The 19,716-nt window shown below is 41.3% G+C and overlaps 1 protein-coding gene across 9 annotated transcripts in view; it reads right to left on the minus strand.

Moving 5' to 3' along the window:
* Window positions 1-19,716, minus strand: part of ppargc1a (peroxisome proliferator-activated receptor gamma, coactivator 1 alpha) — a 335,937-nt gene that overhangs the window by 27,307 nt on the left and 288,914 nt on the right. For 4 of the 9 annotated variants that reach the window (XM_028038610.1, XM_028038614.1, XM_028038617.1 and 1 more), the window contains exon 2: window positions 17,004-17,183. In XM_028038610.1, the coding sequence (XP_027894411.1) occupies window positions 17,004-17,183 (180 nt within the window). Of the gene's footprint in view, window positions 1-17,003; window positions 17,184-19,061; window positions 19,410-19,467; window positions 19,713-19,716 lie in introns of those variants that run through there. The other 5 variants (XM_028038612.1, XM_028038611.1, XM_028038619.1 and 2 more) reach the window with 3 other exon arrangements.

Raw genomic sequence — 19,716 nt, forward strand, 5'->3', positions numbered from 1 at the left:
GAGAAATAAAAATTTAGGATCATTTTAGATGATCACAAATGGGTCTTTAATGAGCCAGCCATCTGGTTAGCCCATACTCATCAACCATCCAATCAACTGTGTATTTAGGTGCAGCTTTTTCCACCTCTTTCATCCTACTTAAACCTATAAATCTGCATTCTACAAAAAAAAATTAAAAAATTGCAGTCACATTAAAATCTGGGGTGTGTATGCTTCAATATGTCACGCTTTTAGGAAGGAGCTCTGCAATTTGTACAGGCTGCGGCGGGCTCAAATGTTTTATTTTTATTTTTTTTAGCTCAATGCTGTTTGAAAAACCTCCACCAAATTTGCAGGCTCCCACAGGCACCATGCATCCCCGAAAGATAACTCAGAAGGGATTCTCATATTCAGAGAGACACACTTGTAAAAAGCCTGAGTCGAGATGATCAGGCGGCAGCGCACTCGCTGTTGCTCTCGTGGAGGCACTCGCGGGGCCAAGTGGGGATTTGAGAAAGTGGGGTAAGGAGCAAACCACAGTGATAGTTTCTACCCAAGAGAGAAAAATATCTAATGCCTATGTCCAGGAGGGCAGGTCTTTCCAAACCAGCTTAGGGACCACAACGTACGGTTTCAAACCAAATTCGGTACTCTTCCAATAAGTAATCTGTAATTTTTTTGGCATTAGGTAACAAAACCAAAAAAAACAAACAAACAAACAAAAAAACGACAAAATAACCAGCCAACCAGCTGACATCCATTCATATTGATCACTACAGCAGCAGCTGCTGAGAGGAAGAGAGGAAAGGACAAACAAAGAGCGGAGAGGGAAAAATTGTCTCTGTGAAAGCACTTTCTTGGCCATCTCGGCTTAATGGACCCCACAGAATTAAAGAGATCTTAACAATCCTGGGCTAATTGTGGGATCACTATATATTAACCCTGTTCCAATTCTAAAGGGTGCCATTTTGAAGTAGTTTTACTCCAAATGCCTCAATTAGCCATAAAACACACTGGCAAAAGCTGGCAAAAAAAACCTCATCCCCCACCACCACCACCACCCAATCTTCCTCCACATCAGAGAGAAAAGAAAGCCAACCCCAGTTTGTTCATTATTAGGTGAGGCCCTTTTGTTATCTGGCAGCCTGTCTTTCAGATTGCCCTTGCCTTTTACTCTTTTATTGGGTCCTACAGCACAGCATTGTGTTCTAGGAGATTCTATTCATAGGGCCGATAACGGAAGGTGAAGGTGATATTTTAGCACACACTCACATTCTGAACACGGAGATAAAATAGCAAAATTAGACGTACTTATAATTTTTGGGGGACTTCCAATCCTCTGAGCAAACTCAACAATTTTTCTACCTATCATTAGTGCATAAAAATTGTGAAAAATGATCCCAGATGTTCTTCAGCACACATACCCTTATGTGAGACACCAAAGGTGACAGACATGTCTAACGTGGAACAGCAAAGAATTCCCCTGATGTTTATTTATCATTAGCTCTCTATTGTGCACAGCCTTGGATTTTCGATGCACTTGAGCTTTCCTACATATTGTTACATTGCAGCCACAAACTTCAGTCCATTTACTGGAAATTCTGTGTGATGAATCAAAACCATGACTCTGGCAGGGAAGTTCATCTTCCAGACTGACAGTGACCCTAAACATACAGTATATCAATGGAGAATCTGCTGGAAAGGTGAAAACTGTGGTTTGCTCATGATCTCCATCTAATCTGACTGAGCGTGAGCAATATTGTACTGAAGAATGGACAAATATTTGAGTGAGTACATGTGATGGTTTTTTAGTTGGTCTGCCATAAAAAAAATATATAATTAAAATATATTTAAGCTTGTGGTTTTAACATGACATTGGTGTTCAACGTTCAACGTATATGAGTTCAACGTATATGAGCGCTTTTTGAGGCACTTTCCATGTGCTTAATCAACCACAAATTTGTGCACCACCCATATATTTATGCGTTGCAAATGACCTTGTTCTGCACCCGCTCAGTTTCTATTTCCGCTCCTCCTTGTTCCTTCATATTTCCAAGATTAAGAGGTTAAACAACAAGTCAGACCTTCTAATAAGGGCACAATCAAAAAATCTGTGGGGGAAACTGGAGAGGTCATATGTGTGTGCGGCAAGTGGGGCACAAGTATCAAGTCATCACATCTTTACTCTGCCAAGACAAGCAGGCCTGGATTTGATAAACAAATAATGTCATTCTGTGTTATTACCCTCGGCCCCCTGATTTCAGAGGAAATAAATCAACGTCAGCCGTGCTGTTAAGGCGTTAGTCAGGCCTGACACGTCGGCCGGTCACACAGGCACAACATATGGTGGCGAGGAAGGAGGGAGGAGATGGAAAGTGGGAGGGGAAGGGGTGAGGTACGGCACGATGCGTGGCGGAGAGACAAATCATGGCAGCCGCCAGAGACGTCTGGTCATTTAGCATGAGCTTACTGAGATGGAGAGAGGGTGATTATGGCCTATGCGGGGCGGTGAAACCATACATAACACTGTTAAGTTTTTCTCTGAGTGTGAATGTGTCTACTGGCGTGTGTATGTGTGTGTGTGGGACAAAGAGAGAAATAGCAGTGGAGCAATCTAAGGCTGTTCCAAATCATAAAACTAAATGTTAAACCTCCATTGTGGTGAGCGTTATCAATGGCTCACAGGATGTAAACGCGAGCTGGAGACTTGTCATTTTCCTTGTGACTCTAAAGCCAATGGAACATCTTATTTTGAAATTATTTCCTAAGTAAATTATCCTTTGGACAAATTTTCTATGTTCTGGACACAGCAGTTACAAGATTGGTGGGAAAACGAGTATTTTTACATGAATAGAACAGAAAGCCTTCGTTGAAATAATTATTGGCTTTCAAACAGCTGTGTTTAGCTGTATATCTTTCCCATTTTAAGCCAATGATCAAACTGTCGCTGATCATTAACTTTGTGTTGTTTTTCGAATAGAAAGTACCCCTGCCTCAGTGCTTTTCTGTTGAGGGTTGCTTCTTCGACAGACACAACTAATTACGCAGCTATAGCTGTCAATGCGCTTTTTATGCTCTTTCTGGTAATCGTTTCAATACAAACTAGTATTGGACCAATCTTGTTGTGGGGTTGTTTTTCGGTCCTTTTAATTTTCTCAACGTCCATCTGGTTGAAGCAGATGGAAATGCGTACCTCGCCTGGGTACCTGGGTACTCGTTTCAACGCGTGCTGCTGCGTGCTCAGTTCAACGCGTCAACAAAAAACCTAGCTTCAGCAGTTCCTACCTGCTCCAGGCTCGGAGTTGAAATTGATAAAGTGTCAAAATGATCCGATCGCTATCCGTGGTTCTGAACAGCTTTGAATTTGTGTTGTTTCATTATTAGTGACCAGTAGCCTGATGTTTCTGTTGTTCACTTGGTTTGTTGTACTTCATGTCAGATGGATTTCAGAATGACATAGCCGCTCTCTGTGGTGGTGAAACTTGTAAGCTCTGCTGTTGCAGGCATGTCTATGTTGTAAAGTTAAATTATCATGAGCTTTATTATTTGGGTATAAAGGGCCTGGTCATTTGCCCCGCCCCCCGGCCCGACGCCGACTTGTTCCGCTACTGGATTCTGCTATACACTGTGAAAAAAAACAAAAAACTGAAATATGGATATGGATATAAATATGGATCTTGCCATATTTATACGGTAAAATTCTGGGAACCACAACTGTCGGTACTTTGTCGTAAATTAGAAACATTTTTTTACAGTGTATATTTCCTCCCACTGACAGGGAGAAGTCTGTCTCCAACTGCGAGATGAGCTTGCTCACCAAGAACGACTGTCTCAAAGTTGACAACTCAAGGGAATCAACTTAAATAATGTTTTCTTTCTGGATTTGAATATGACTGGGTTGCATTTAAAAGAATTGGATTAATTTAAATTGACTTTAAACTCAGATTCTGTATGACTTGATATGGATAAAGTATATTGAGATTATGTCTGCGGTGAAGTGGGACTATCAAAATAAATTTAATTCAGTTTGAAATTTCAACAGTTTCAGATCTGTTTTCTGCATCTGCAGAAGTTGCCAGCTTCAAATCCAGGTACAATATCTCTGTTTGGAAATTGATGTAGGTCATAAATCAATGGGATGATGACTAGAATTGTCAATGACGACTGGGACATGTGGATGCAGAGATCTCCTGTGGGAAACATTTGGGATTGTTATAGCATGGTGAGATGAGCTGACAAGGGAAAAGAGAGAGGAAAATGATGTGAGAGTGAGCCGAGGGGAGAAGGAGAACTGTTGTTGCGCTTGCTGATACAGGCCAGATCCAATTGAGACACCTACTCAAGGGATGTTGGCAATGCTGCTCTCTCTAGTTTTCATTTAACCAGTGACAAACCACCTGAACTCCGTCACCAATCTGCTGAGATCTGGAGAGACTACCACAGATGCCTTTTCTGTGTGACAAAAATTGTCCAGTTGCTTGTGAGGCTTTTTATAGACAGAACAAGGAGATTAGAATCTATGGAAGTAGATTAAGGGCACGGTGTATAGATCCATGAAAAAAATAAACTAACTTCTGACCAAACAGAGAATAAATCACCTGCAGCAGTCTTCGTAGGAACACATGTTATCAGACAGCTTATCCAAATAGCTGATAAGCTCACAGGTTGTTGAATATCCTGGTAAAATCTCTCTATCTAGACTCCCTACCCAAGATGCTGTTGTTTTCCTCTTCCAGCCGTTTAACAGATGGTCCAAGCAACCGTTTGCTAACACCAACCAAATCACACAGCATCATAATGACTGGACACGCTCTCCTTTGTTTTGGCAGCCACTTCCCAATCGGCTTGGCATGAGGAAACCCTGATTGCTGTGATTGCTCTGACTGTGGCTCACTCTGACGGCCACAGCAGGAGGGGTGAGGAAAAACAGAGATTTGGATTCTCAAATAAAAAATATTCAGCTAGATGCAGAGTTGGGATGAGGAATGGTGCTTCCCTCTGCTGCCCCCCCTAACCCCCCACTTTCCTAATGGCATGCAAATAGCTATTTGCTTAAGTCGGCAGCTCTGAATGTGCACATCTAAGCAAGAGGCCTTTGAACCGACTGTTACACTGCTGATAATGTGTCGGAAGAACACAGGGAGGGGGACAGATTAAGCCCAGAGAGAAAGAGAGGAAAAATAAAAATAGAGCACAGAGACGGTTTCTGCTGTCCATCTTTTTGCTACATTTTCTGGCCAGATCGCCAGTCTGTCATTAGCAGCCAAGTGTAGCTATCCATAAAACAATTACACATGGACACACAGAGAAAGACTGGTCATTTTGATTTTGACATTTACGTAGATCTCCTACAGGACTAAAATGGACCAGAATTTCTCGCCATTATCTGCAGCTGACACCACTTCCACACACACATACGCACAGATACCTGCACAATGCGGCTCCTGACCTTTCGGGCCCTGCCAAGCTCATCGAGGGTTTGCAGTGTTTCATTTGTCAAAGTAATGTCTTTCTCGGAGCGTTGCCAATGTGAGGGAAAACCCGGATGAAGTGGACAAGACACAGCGGTCGATGGCGCTTCAGACAATAGACACATAAAAGGCTCTTTCTTTCTGCATCACCATTTCAATAAACACTTTTACCAGCATGTACATTTGACTCTGGGACTTGCTACACAAATTCAAGTCAATTTGATTCCTTTATATTGAATTTGTTCCTCGGTGCTTCTGGATTCAGACAGGAGATGGCAATGATGCCTTTCCTTGCACATCTTCAAATGCCATCTGTTTCCTGGATTCTCGTGGCTGAACAAAGAGTCGGCTTCACAAGAACTTTGTGCAAAAGGGATGCACGCGTTGTTACACAGAGAAAGAAAAACATCAAAGGAACAGTAGACATAAGTCGATGCAATCCCTGCTCGACTACATGAGGCAGGGATACTATGAGAACAGATGAAGGAGCCTCTCGCTGTAACAGCTTTACTGAACGTTGAGACCTGAATTCTGTCGTAATCTGGGATCCATTTGGATATTTTGCCTTTAAGAGAAAAAGGGTTGCTTTTTATAGCTTCCAACTTATACACCACAGCTGCGTTTGATGACAAGTGTCAAACACTCAAAATCCCTTCCACTTTGAGTTTTCATTGAACAGAGCCTGCTGGACTGAAAGTGGTCTTCTGGAAGGACCTAATCAACAAATAATTTGAGAGATTTCCTAAGTTGAACACCACTGATGGGGTCCTTAACTCCACAAAGAAAGAAACAATGCTAACAACTGCTCCAAAGTGCAGGCTTCTAGAAACCAAAACAATATATTTTTAAAATCCAACCAGTTTCTGCATCAATCACAACAGGATCTCATTGAAAACCTTCTTTATTGTTATATTATGTGTAATAATGTGTTTATAAATGAATGCGTTCTGGTTCAAAGTGAAAGTAATGGGTTTTTTTCTCTCTGGTGTGAGAACATACCCATGAAGGCTTTCACTTTAGCCTTCAGGAGCTACTGATTAGAGGCAAGTGAGTCATCCAAGCATCAACTCTTTCATGCAGCAGCAAGCCTAAGAGAGCCTCTTGAACTATTTGGGGCCGGTACAGACTTAAATGCTTCAGGAGAGGGGATGAGGGGATAAGCTGAAGATAGAGGCATACAGTCCACATTATGAAGCTTAGCTCGAATACGGTGAGTATTGTTTTTTTGTTTGTTTTCTTGAGTAATTTAGTCCTTCTTGTGCATAGTCCTGGACTGTCATGAGCAAAGGGGCAGCAAGATCAATGTGAGTAGTAAAAATTGATTATTAAACATTACTTTCACTTATAACTTTCTCCAACTAAACCTACCTATAACTGCCAAATACTTTTAAATATGTTTTTTTTATTCTACTCCCTACAAAAACAACACAATTAGAGGTGCACTGGTATGTGAGACACGATATTTTTGCTTCTGTGATGGCTGGTAACCAAAATTTACCAATATTTTCCATATTTCCCTGCCCTTTGAACTCCATGAAAAATAACCACACCACTGATATTGAATCTTTGCTTCAGATAAACTTCCCAACAATACTGCACTGCAACGCTATCACATGCCCTAACAAATACCACATGGCAAAGTGCCTCCTGAAACACATACACAAACAGCAGCAAGGTGGAAATAAACATTGGTAAATATTGGCCCAGTTTTACCTATGGGACCGATACTTTATGTTAAAAAATGAGAGATATCGGCCGATGCCAATGTAAATACCATGCATGGTGCATCTCTAACCACATTTCTATTCAAAGGGACTTCTTATACCTTAATCTGCATTGCTACACTCAATGGAAACCATCTTAGCACTACTGCAGGAGCTGATGTCTCAGTTCTTCTTATCATCACTTTTAGAGATACAGCCAATCAGCACCAAGTAAAATATATAGTGCTCCTGGATTGGCTGCTTTAAGAATGCCAGTAGCATGACAAGTAACACGGCGCCTAGCTATTTCAGGTCCCCAAGCTAATTTTCCTTTTAAATATTTCAGCTATGTGCAACAAAGAAAATCTGTTAATAGGTGAATCTACAAATAGGTTGGGCTCCATTGTATTAAAGCATCATAAACAACAAAAATGCAAAAGTATCAATTCCAAGCACAGTTGTGCTAAGTGCTGGAGATGGTGAAGTTAGTTTCATAATTTCATACAGCAGTTGAAAAACTAGGAATACTAAGAGGAACTTCTCTGTTTTGTTAAGAATCTAATCAGAATTTAATTACTTATACTGATCAAATCTGAACACGAGTAGAGAAAATCAAGCGTGAAAAGACACAAACCAAACATTTCCATAGCTTTCTTGGCTTTAGGAACATCTTCAAATAAGACAAGCCCCCCAAAAAACACAACTGTGAGACCAGGACTGGTATATTCCACTGAATACTAAATGTTTAAATTACAGTTAGCTTTCCCGTAAAAAAAACTAAAAATGATTTCATCTCATCTTATGATCAGAATTTCATTTATTGTCTTGCCTCGTGAGTCGGCTTCATCCTTACCCCTCCAATCTGTTATAATAAAAGGTTTCTGGAAAATGTATTGGATATTCTCAGAATATGACAGAGTACTGGAAAAGAAATCCTGGTCAGTGCTTCTTAATCACTGCCACAGTATACACACACACACACACACACACACACGAGCACAAGGGGGATTGATGTGTATTTTACTCCAAAAAGACTGTGTTTCACCATGAAGAACTGAGCCCTCTGACAGAGAGCTCCACTTAACTCTCCCCTTTCCTCACTGCATAATTTCACCGGACTGTGATTGTTTTCAAAAGACAAGTTACGGCTTTCACTATGGCCTTTTTACACCTTTTCTTTTTATCGGTGCATTTCATCTTTCAGCTGACACCACCCATCTTTTCAATGCATTGGGAGACACAAACCAAAAGTATCACTACATGACAGCATTCTAGGAACTGTTTTTACCGTACTATTAAATAATTCATGGAAGGTGAGTCTTACTGCTCAGCGTCATTACAACATGTATGTGTTTGTGCTGAGCATTAGTTGTGCTGCGGTGGTGCTGGTAGTGGCGAGGAAGGGGGGATTATTGGCTTAGTGTTTTGGCCAGGTTAAATTGAAACAGGCCTGAAAGGCTCTTAGTGGAGATTACCCTAGGTACTAAAAATAATAATTTTGTCCTAACTCCCCCCCCACCTCTACAAACACAAGCAAATATGTCTAGCCAGAGAAGCATCTGATCTTTGTATCAGTTACGTAAAGGCACACATGATAATGCAGAAGTTGGCGGCTCCAGTGCGATGACAGGGAATGGTATTCACCGAGGGGGGCCTGGGATCAGCTGGGGCAGCAACACCAAACATGCGTCAATCAGCAGCAGAGGCCCGCTGGGATCAAGTGTGTGAGGGAACAAGACAGGCAGCCAAACAGCAGCCATCAGACTCAGAGATGTTTCCTTGCTCCTTTTCCAAACATTCCCCGGGGGTTAGGGGGATCTTTTTTGTTTTGTTTTTTTTGGCCACATTCAACTCTCTGTTTACTATCTTCTTATTTTTTTTCCCTCCAATGCTCCTTTCTTCCTTCCAGCTGTCCTTTCCAGAAGCGACATTTGTGGGCCAGAATATATTTGTTTAGCCTCTGCCGCTCCAAACTTCCCACCAGCCAAGAACAAATGCTTTGCCTCGGGAGCGGGAAGACAGAGAGAATGGAGGGAGAAGGGAGCCCACAGCAGGTTGGGAGCTCTTGCTGTGGAGTGGATCTGACAGACGCTCCGAGATGACACGGGCTTGGACAGCCCACGTCTTGCATCCCTCGCTACTATACATCTGCGCCCATTTGTCTACACTTCCCTCTCATTTGTGCATCCCAAAACAGCATGGCTGCTGGTCTGAAAGCTGGGCTTGACAGTGATGGAGGATTTCCTCCATCAGACAGTGCAAACAATGCATCAGTGCAGTAAAAAACTGCAGGGAACCTGAGATCAGGAAAGTATGGTGTATTCTAATAAGACTCACTTGAGAAAATTATATTATACAGTAGAATATGATAATTCATACACCCTTTTGCTGGAGCGGTGAACTGGTGCGGGTGGCGCACTCTCAAATGTCAGCATAAATTTGCAAAATGAACGCGAGCGGCGTGCAGCAGGGGAGTAGAAGCAGGGACAGGAAGGGGTTTCTGCCGGTTGCATGTGTGTTTTTAGAAGTGTGTGTGTGTCTTGCAGCTCACAGGAGTATGTCGCCAACAAGTGTTTGAGCTAATCTACGCCTGCTTGTCTCTACAAGAGAGGCAGGAATGCTGGAGGAAAAACGTTCATCCCTGCTTGTTCTACCACAACCAGCAAGCTCGGTTAATCAATCCACCCTGGGACAGTTTCATTAAAACCACCTCCAGAAGAAAACACGCTAGGTGTCTTCATTCTGTATGAATTCACAATATATAGACCTAGTAGTTAAAGTTCATGCTAAATGTTTCTGCTCTGGATAGTTATTTACAGATGACTGATGATCATTGACCAGACAATGAGAAGCAGTATGAAACATGCACTGAAAGCAAGACATGCAGAGCTTTTCAAAGTAACTGTCTGGCCACACATTCTGTGTCTAAACTTTAACTGGGTCATTCCATCACATGATTCCACTTAGTTTTAAGGTATTTTTTGATAATTCTGGTTGTGCTTAGGGTCGTTGTTCGGCTAGGTGTACCAGATTTTTTTTTTCCAGTGTTACCCTGTATTTAACTCCATTCATCTTCCCCAAAACTGTAAGCAGTTTACACTGTCCCTACTGAAAGAAAGCACCCACACATCATGGTGCTGCCACCACCATGTTTCACAACAGGGATGCTGTGTTCAAGCATCGTTCAGGCTGCAGTGCTTGTTTTCTCCCACTCACTGCAGTTTTGCATGCAGATCAAAAACAAAAAAGAAATCCAAGTTTGTTCTCATCTGATTGGAACACCTTCTTCTATGTTTCCCATAGATATTTTGTGGAAAATTGAAAACAGAACTGCTCAACTTGTAATTTCTTTGAATGCCTTAATAAGTATGTAGCTGTGTAATACTTTTTTCCTTTTCAGATAATGAACTGAACATGCTCTGTAAGACTTATAATGCTTTGGATATTAGTGATAGGTTGCTCACGAACATTTTGGTTCTTAGAGCCAACTCTTTGAAGTGAACGACGGGAGCTGGCTCTTCACTAAGAGACGTTGTAAGGCAGGGATACAAACACAGCGGTGCAGCAAGAACGTCACACGAAAAGGTGGAGAGTGAGACACTAACTAAGGGAGAAGAGAAACATAAGGAGTCGTCTCTGCACTTGTTTTCTCTTTTGCGCTCAGCTCTCGCTTCGCTCCTCTGGCAGAGCTTTGCTTTGATTGGTAGCATAGTAGCTTTGTGGCCAATCACATGTGAGGATATGGGATCATAGCATTACGTCAAAATATAGAAAGGGACAAATGCAATGGTCAGGGGAGTCCATCCCTTAGTCAACAGCCAGTGGTAAGGAGGAGAGTGCATTGCAAAAACCCAGATGATGTATGATATGTAACACAATAATAAATTATTATGGTCTTAAGTTTGTTTGAAGTGTTTTGTTAATTTCCTTTTATGATAAATAAAAATTTTAAATTTGATTAAAATATATAAAAAAATAAGAATGCCTGCTCTCGTAACAGAACAAATACATAAAATTAAGTAAGTATATTGCTTATCACATAGGGAACATTGAATGCAAAATGACATCATACAAAACATTTATATTTGCCAAGTTAAGCTAAAATAGAAGGCTGCAGATGGTAATTAATTAATAGCTGTCTTGTAGAGCGACAGGCCTCTCTGAAAAGAGCTGAACTTCCCATCACTATCAAATATTGTTAAATAATCTAAAGTTGCTTTACTTTCCTCTTCAACTTTATGCCTGAACTGTTTATTATATCTCTACCAGCACTGCACATCAAGAATTTTACACTTTATTTTTGTACCACTTATTCTAACTGGAAGTGTTTTCTTATGCTATTATTCTCAATTTACTTCACACTAGAATAGTGTTGTTGGTGAATTATTTTGCACCACAAATTTGCTTGTAGTCTTGTCTTTGTATAATTGCTGCTTTGAGATGGTAACAGTCCACTTTTTTGTCTTTTCCCCTAAAACTAAGTGCCAGCATTAACTTTTGGGTGCAGACAATATGGAGTTATACAAAAGCAAGACACCTAGAGTGTTATTGAGTGTAGGTATGATGCAAACTGCTTATAACCTCTTAAGAGAACCTTATTTAAAAAAATGAAATATCCCTTTAAGCCTGCGAGCTTCTGGGCAATAAGGCGCAAGTAAACCTAGACAAAGCTTCATAATGCTGTTTGAAAGCTGATTCAATCACACCACATCCTGAGAATTAAATAAATAAGATAATAAAAAACACACCAACATATGTGCACTCACATTTTAACACTCAGTATGGCTAATATCAGAGTAATGCTTTAAGCTTCGGCATCTTATTTTACTACTTCCTAAGCTCACAACCTTTTACTTCCAATCCGCAGGCTTTGGGTTTGGTTGGCTAACGTCCAAGCTTCTCCTCGTCTATGTGACTACTTCCCTACCCATCTGTCCCGGTGCCTCTTTGTGTCTCCCTTTCTTTCCCTCCTCTCTTTCTTCCTGCGCTCGTCCCTGTGCTCCACCTGTCCATCTATCATCGAAGTGCTTCACAAAAGGAACACATGCAGAGGCAGAAAGCATGTAAAAAGATAAGCCCGTAGCCAATTTTCCTTCCAAATCACACATGCCAACTCTGAGCCAACAACAGCTGTAAATGCCGTCATCTGCATATGCGAGACGCGGTAGCTGCCGGGAGGCGTCCATCACTGGAATCCAGAAAAGCCCAAACCACGATGGAAGCACATTTCCATCAATCAAAGAGTTGAGGCGGGGTCGAAACCCAAGTAGTGACCTGCAGTTCAAAAAGACATTGGGTCACACTTCTGGTGCTGTTATCTTTGGCAGTACATGGGGAACTTGTTGGACTGGCTAGCCCCTTAACAACTGCAGTCAGAAATAGACCGTGGACTTTCGCGGTCGGCTCATTTTGAAGAGGTGTCAAATACGCCGGGGCCAAGAGCGATAGCTGCTGTGTGTGTGTGTGTGTGTGTTAAAAGGCAGGGGTGTGGCATATCGTTCCCCACATTTTGTGTTAGGGACAGTTGGGACGATGGCAGGGAATGAAGCAAAAGGCCAGCCAGAGGACAGCTTGTGATCTGAAGACACACGCTGCTCTCAGAACACAACCGCACATGTACACCGATAGAAAACATTATGAAGCCACTCTTCGGTCGATTTAAACAAAAAATGGCTGCAGAACATTTCCATTGCTCCATTTAAATTTTTTTTGCCTGGTTCTAACTTTTCAAACCTTCGTTACTCATTTACTACAATGCTGCATCAAACCTCGCGCTGAATCAAATACCCAGGTGCCATAGAAAACAGCAGGTGTTTGTCTTTCCCTCAAAGCTGCAAATCATTTCAACAGCTGACTAACTGAACCGGTGAATGCAGGTTCACAGATCCAAGGAGAAGATTGTTTTGATGGGGATATTTAAAAGAAGGGGCCTCAGTGTGACAGCTGCACCCAGCTGTTACACATGTTGCTCCAAAACAGCCCTGATAATCTAGTACCTGCTGGAAAGCTACAGTGCACGACACACGCAAGAGAGGCGGAGACAGAATGTAAGTAAGTAAAGGATGCCTCTTGCAGTTATTTTGCAATATGAGCATTTATTAAGACTTTCACTAAATCTTCAACTTTTCTTTGCATGTTTCTCTCCTCCGTGCAGAGGCCAACGTGGAGGAGGCATGGAGAAGTGCAGCTGCTGCCCCAGCTCTCTGATTCCTGCCAAGTAGCAAACTTTCCTCTGTCAGATTAAATAGGATTAGCCGGCCCTGGTGTATGATGAACTCAAAGCTTCATATGGTGACTTGTAACTCTCCAAATATGCAGGGGGGGAGAAAAAAGTCAGGGAAATGTATTACTTGACTTGCAACCTATTTTCACAATATCCCTTGAACTTATTTACACTGTCATGGTACGACCAAAACAGTTTTGCATTTTATTGAGACTGTATGAGATAAACCACAACAAGGTAGCATTTGGTATTAGTTCTCCGCCCACTGAGTTAATACTTTGTAAAGCCACCATCTGTCCTTTGGGATACATCTCTGCCACTTTTGCACATCTAAAAACAGAATTTTTGGTATTTTCTTTTTTATCAAAATAGATCTGTTAGAATAAATGGAGAGTGTGTGCATGCACAACTTTTTAAACTATGCCACAAACCGCTCCATCGTTCCTCTGGCTGCATGTTTAGAGTTGTCCTGCTGATTGGTGAACATCTGTCTCAAGTCTTTGGCAGACAAGTTGACCATTCTTCGTATTTCTCCAAAACGTTCTTTCTCTCTTAGACCGCAGTTAGATGACTTCTTAGGCCAGTTGGCTGCACTACATTTTCATTTAAGAAATCAGATCAAAGGTGGTTGAAAATAAAATGGTTCATGTACCATTTTTCTATAGTTTCATAACCATACATTACTCGGTTATCTGGTACAAATCTGACAAAATGCATAAAATGTTATGTTTGTGACACAAAAACATAGGTTCTTTTGTTTGGACTGCTGAGGGTGTGAAACATATCAATGCAATTTGCCTGGCTTGCATGGGGCAAAAATCCCACATGCTGATGTATGTTAGCATGTGCACAAAGGTGCACAGATTCAGCCTCTCATACCAACTTCATGCTCAGAGCAAGTTTCTTTCATCAGGGGATGCAAAATTCCATTGTGTGTAAAAATGACACACATACTCACGCAGGCACATGTATACTCTCTCATTGGTATTTTTATCCATCCCCAGAGCCACTCGGTGGCTGCTAGCCATATCACTCTACAAACTACAGAGGAGCCATGGTCACACTAGCTAGTACTTAAGGTCCCCCCGCCCCCTGTTTGGGGTAGTCTACAGCAAAAGAATGCCAGGTGATATATAGAGCCAAACATGGAAAGAATTTAGTCTGTTATCAACTGCTGCCTGCAAGACCACCGAGGACAAGCGCGCACATTCACACAAAGACAAAACACACAACAGAGACCCTGGAAACGTGACCACATGACAGAGCCATAGGCGCGCACATGCACTGGCTCCTCACACAGGGTTTTTCCTCCTGAGGCGAGGCTAAAGCATCCAATCTCAGTCTTTCTTGTCTATCTCTGGCACTGATAAAGGTTTATAATGAACTGGGGACTACAACTCAGTCCCCAAGACTGATGGCTTTATGGCCCTGGCCAGATCATCACCCTCTGTGGACTTTTGTTTGCCACCGGGCAAGAACAGCAAGAGAGCCAGAAGGAGAGAAGGGGGCAAAGATTAAAGTTTTATAATCCAACCTTTGAGAAGTATTTTGCAATACTCTCCATTCCTATGTCCACGGTTTACTACGGACACATTTTCTCAGATCTGTGCCGCATTGCTAGGTTTGGGCTGAAATAAATGCAGAATGTTGATAAGAGAGCCTACTGTCGCGGCCAGGAGCCAAACTAGAGGACAAAGGTCCTCCTGGGCTTTATCTTCTTCTTCCTTATCTTTTGTACTCCAATGTAAAATTGTGTTTGTAAACTAGTAACAGTTGAACAATTTGTTTGGGTTGCATTCAAGAATATGATAAACTGTTCTGTTGGGGGTGTGGGGATTATTCCATCCTGATGCAAGTATAAATACGCTTCACACTGCCATAAAGCATAGTGTGGCCACAGAAACTTCTGACAAGTAAAATGATTCAGAAGTGACCAAATATTTCTCATCAAAGTGACATCTGTCTCATGTTATCTAGCTGCTGTCAGAAGGGGACTTTTTCTAATGAAATGTGTGCAAGTTAGTGTTTTTATCGCTGGAAATAAAGTTCAAGTTTTAGAGTTGACTTCATATTGCAATAATGCCTGGGACTCCAATGTCTAAAAACTGTCAGCCTAAAAAAACACTTCTTGTCAGGCTGGCCGGCAACACTTGATTACAAAAGAATCGCAGAAGCTATCAGTATCTTCTAGTAGTTTATATGGCAGAATTTTTACATATTCAATGGGAAAAAAACTATTTTTAAATTCATATTTTGCATTCCTCTCAGAGTTTTGCAGCTCATTAACAGTTAACAACTAACAAAGCAACAGTTCTCCTTCAAAAGAGTAGTCCTTGGCATGCCCTGTTGAACTGACAGAATCGACTAGTAGAAATGCATCATTGGTTTAGCAGACATAACTAAAAAAAACTAAAAAATAATCAAAGAAGTGTCTGACACAGTGGGCCTCTGCCTACTTATCATTAAATATCTGCAAATTTATCTTATTATGGATGTTTCTCTGGAACATTGCTTCACATTATTTGTGAAAATGTCACTTATTCACTCACTTTTTTCAATAATATTGTAGAGAAAATGTAGCTGGGATGGTCAATCACTTGGGCGCAATACTAATTGACATGCTTTTGAGCAAAACCATGGAAGTCTGTAGATGTTAACTTAAGCGATAATGTTGCTTAGATTGCTTCCACTGCATATTAAAACATATTAGAGAATATTTGGTGTTTGAAATAGCAAGCAATTTTTGGAGAGGGTCTCACATATCGCAGATTTCAGCTTCCTTGTTCAAGGCTGTGGTCTCTAAATCCCATGATACTTGCTGGGAATACGGGGGGATTTGTGGACTTCAGCCGTGTAAAAAATAACTTAAATTTTACTGTGCCTACAATCTTTATATTTGTGGCAATATTTTTGGCATTCAGAAGAAAACAAAAGCTGTGCACTGTATGTAAATATAGCTAAAATAACTGAGCTGGCTAACAGCTAGCTAATGATGGTAAATTTAGCATCTTCTTTGAATGTATTACTCCTTCAGTTGCTATGTTGTATTGACAGAGTCCATTAATAATGATTGCTGATCGACATTTTTGTGGAGATTTTGGGGATTTTTGCTAATCATGACCAGAAGCTAAAGTTAACATCTGCTTCTTAGCTTCCTTTTGTCTCCAATCTAAATGGTTCCTGTACTGGATTTAAAGATTCTAGATGGCATTTCATCGTTTTTAGTTCAAAATTGAAAATACTTAAACTGATCACACTGGAACTAGATCATTCTCCATCAAAAAGAGCTCCTGTAAAACTTTTTATGTTGTAAATCTATTGCTAACATAAACTTTTTTTATTACCATTTTGCATTAACTGAGAGTAGAATAAAACTGCAATATAATACCTGTCAAATCTGCAATGCTTACAAATTACTAACAACAGTTTAGGATTTGTGAGAGGTTTTCACTATTTGTGAGGAAAATGGATTCTTAGTTTTCCTCAAAATATTACAAATATCTAGCGATCTTGAAGACAATATTATGTAGTGTGTTGTCTCTTCAGCATGATGCATCGTTTCGACCCCTACACTGTGTAATAGCAAACAATAAGCTGGCCTGTAACAGGTCTGTAAGGTCAACTTACCTCAAAAAGATTAGACGCTTCATTCCCATACTGAGAGGAAATGATCTCTGATTGGTCGCTGTACCATTTAAGGCCACCCAGAAAGCTGTCGGCATCCAAGTCGCTGACATCCAGCTCTGAGAGGTCAAGTTCAGGAAGGTCTGGGCAGAGGGGCTGGTCTTCACCAACCAAGGCAGCACACTAGAGAAAAACAGAAACAACAAAGATGTTTAGGGAGATAGGAAAAAAGCCACAGTATTTGATTAAACTTGGGAAACATCTCTGCAATATTGACAGGAGAAAAAATGTCTTCTAGCACCTGCAATTGAAAAATTGTTGACTTAAAACACAGAGTATAAAATATTCCACATAAACAACTTATCCCACTGGAATTTGTATTATTCACCACTCCCCTTGCATCTGTCTCTTTCAGGTGCTCTTCGAAGCCATAATTAATCAATAACTTTCCTCACAATTACTCCATTTGTTATTAACAGACCTGCTACGACAATGCTGTGTGTTGTTTTCAGGAGTCTGCAACCTGTTTCCATTTAGCTTATCTCCACCTCCAGTACACTGCGTACACTGGAGAGGCCATAGCCTCCCGGCTACTAAATACTGCCTGTTGACATTTTGTTATTCACCAGCCTCTTTTATGTAATCTAGCCAATGTGTATACTGTTTGTAGCAGCTGTTCCTGCTTCCTGGGTGTCCAAATTATCAAGTTTAGCCCCGGCTGCAGACTGCAGCAAGACAGGTGTCTCGGTGAGTGAAACAAACGGAGGCTGGCTATTTTATCAGAGAAAAATAAACATTGATTTAAGTCTTTGCTAGGAAGACTTTAAACAACTTAATATCCCATACTCCAAGGAATTGTTTTGGCAAAGCAAATCCAAACCTGGAGGGGAGAAAAAAAAGTGATCTTGCTACTGTCATGGATGTTTATTACTTAGCTAAACACACTTTAGGCGTTTATGAACGAGGGTTTAGAGAAATACAAGACAGACATCCTCAGGCAAGAGCTGTAATGGGTTCTGATCAGGGGCAAAAGCTGAGACGGGGAGGGATGCTGTGCCAAGTAGGAAAACCCGTCCAGATCTCGATGTCACAGTTCGTATTTCCACTGGAATTTGCCAACAGTCGCGACTGTGATCAGACGACTGTCATGGTGCAAAATGCAACAGAGAGGTGTAACAGATTCAGATTGCGCCACCATCACTCATCACCTTTCCGTGATCCAGCCAGCAAAAAAAAAAAGGGGGGGGGGCGGAGAACACTAAATCGTAACCAAACTGTTCAGATATTCAGAGAGTGAACGTCCTGTACTTGAATTATCTCACGCACGTCTTGGTAAACTAATGAAATAGCGCCGCCAGCCAGGCGATCAGGATGCACCACGGCGCTCCAGCGGATTTTTACGCACGCACCGCGCATGAAAACACCTGCTCGGATGATTATTAGAGGAAATAGGCAGCCCTCTTGTTTGGAGAACAAGCTTTTAAGTTGGATAGAATCGATGGAAATGAAGTTTTTAAAGAAGCCTGTACACTGTCGCAGTCCAAATCAGAAACTCTCTTGAAGCATACCTGAAGTAGAGTGCTGTCGCGCACTTTTTTCCCCCTTATATTAAATCTTAAAGCCCATAACAGTAATATAAATTAGAAGCCAGGATGCAACTATGGCCGAATTAAAAAAAAAAAAAAAAAAAAAAAAAAGATTTCAAATCAAGGAGCCAGATGTCAGCTTAAGTAAAAATAAATAAATAAATAAATAAATAAAGGAATCAGGAAAATTTGATGAATAAATATTTTCTTTTATCATCTGCTATGCGAAAAATGAGAATAAAGAGCGTTGAAATAAAAAGCCGAAACACAGTTTAGGATTAAGTATAAAATCATCGACTCTGGATGTTGTCGTTAAAAACGATGATGCTCCTGCCAGATCGCGTTGCTTCTCTGGTTTTGAAAAAAAAAAAAAAAAAAAAAAAAAAAAACCTTCAAAAACAAAACTATCCCAACTGCGAAGCACATCATGAGATTATCACCGCCAGTGGATTTCATCTGTCAAACGACAAAATACCTGACTCTGAGACATTTCAGTCATTTCGGCATGAATAAGCCCCCCTCTCTTTGCACCCAGAGCGCGTTCCGTCCGCGGCTGGAAAAGAGACTCTCCGTCAGTTTTGCAAGCGCAGATCCTGTAAGGAGGTATCCTGAAAAAAAAAGACACTTCGAGCGCGCCTGACAGCCTCTACATGTTTAACTGAGGTGGAAAGCAACACTCCGCATGTCATATATTCCCTTGCTGTAAATCCCTTGCATCCTCAATCGCCGCGTCCAGACGCGCGCGCTACACCGGCACCACTGGAAGAGGGAGAGTAGGAGGAGGAGAGACTTGTCCATCGTTCCAGGTGGAAAAAACCCTCGAGAGGGCTAGAAGAATGTGAAAGGAGGATTTTTTTTTTTTTTTTTTAAGACGCGCTCACCTCTAATTCTGTCCACACCGAGTCCTGGTTACACCTGTCCCACGCCATCCAGAATCACTGAATGACGCTCCGAAAAACAAAACCCAAAAAGGAAAAAAAAAAAAGGGGGGGAAACAAAATCAGGTAAAAAAGAAATCCACACACGCTTCCCACTCGCTCTCACACAGGCAACTGCTGCCCCTCGCCGAGAATGAACCGAGGGCACCTGTCTTACAACTGCTTTCCATCACATGACAAAGCTATTAAAAG

The sequence above is a fragment of the Xiphophorus couchianus genome, chromosome 14, assembly GCF_001444195.1.
Source record: "Xiphophorus couchianus chromosome 14, X_couchianus-1.0, whole genome shotgun sequence".
Classification (NCBI taxonomy): Eukaryota; Metazoa; Chordata; class Actinopteri; order Cyprinodontiformes; family Poeciliidae; genus Xiphophorus; species Xiphophorus couchianus.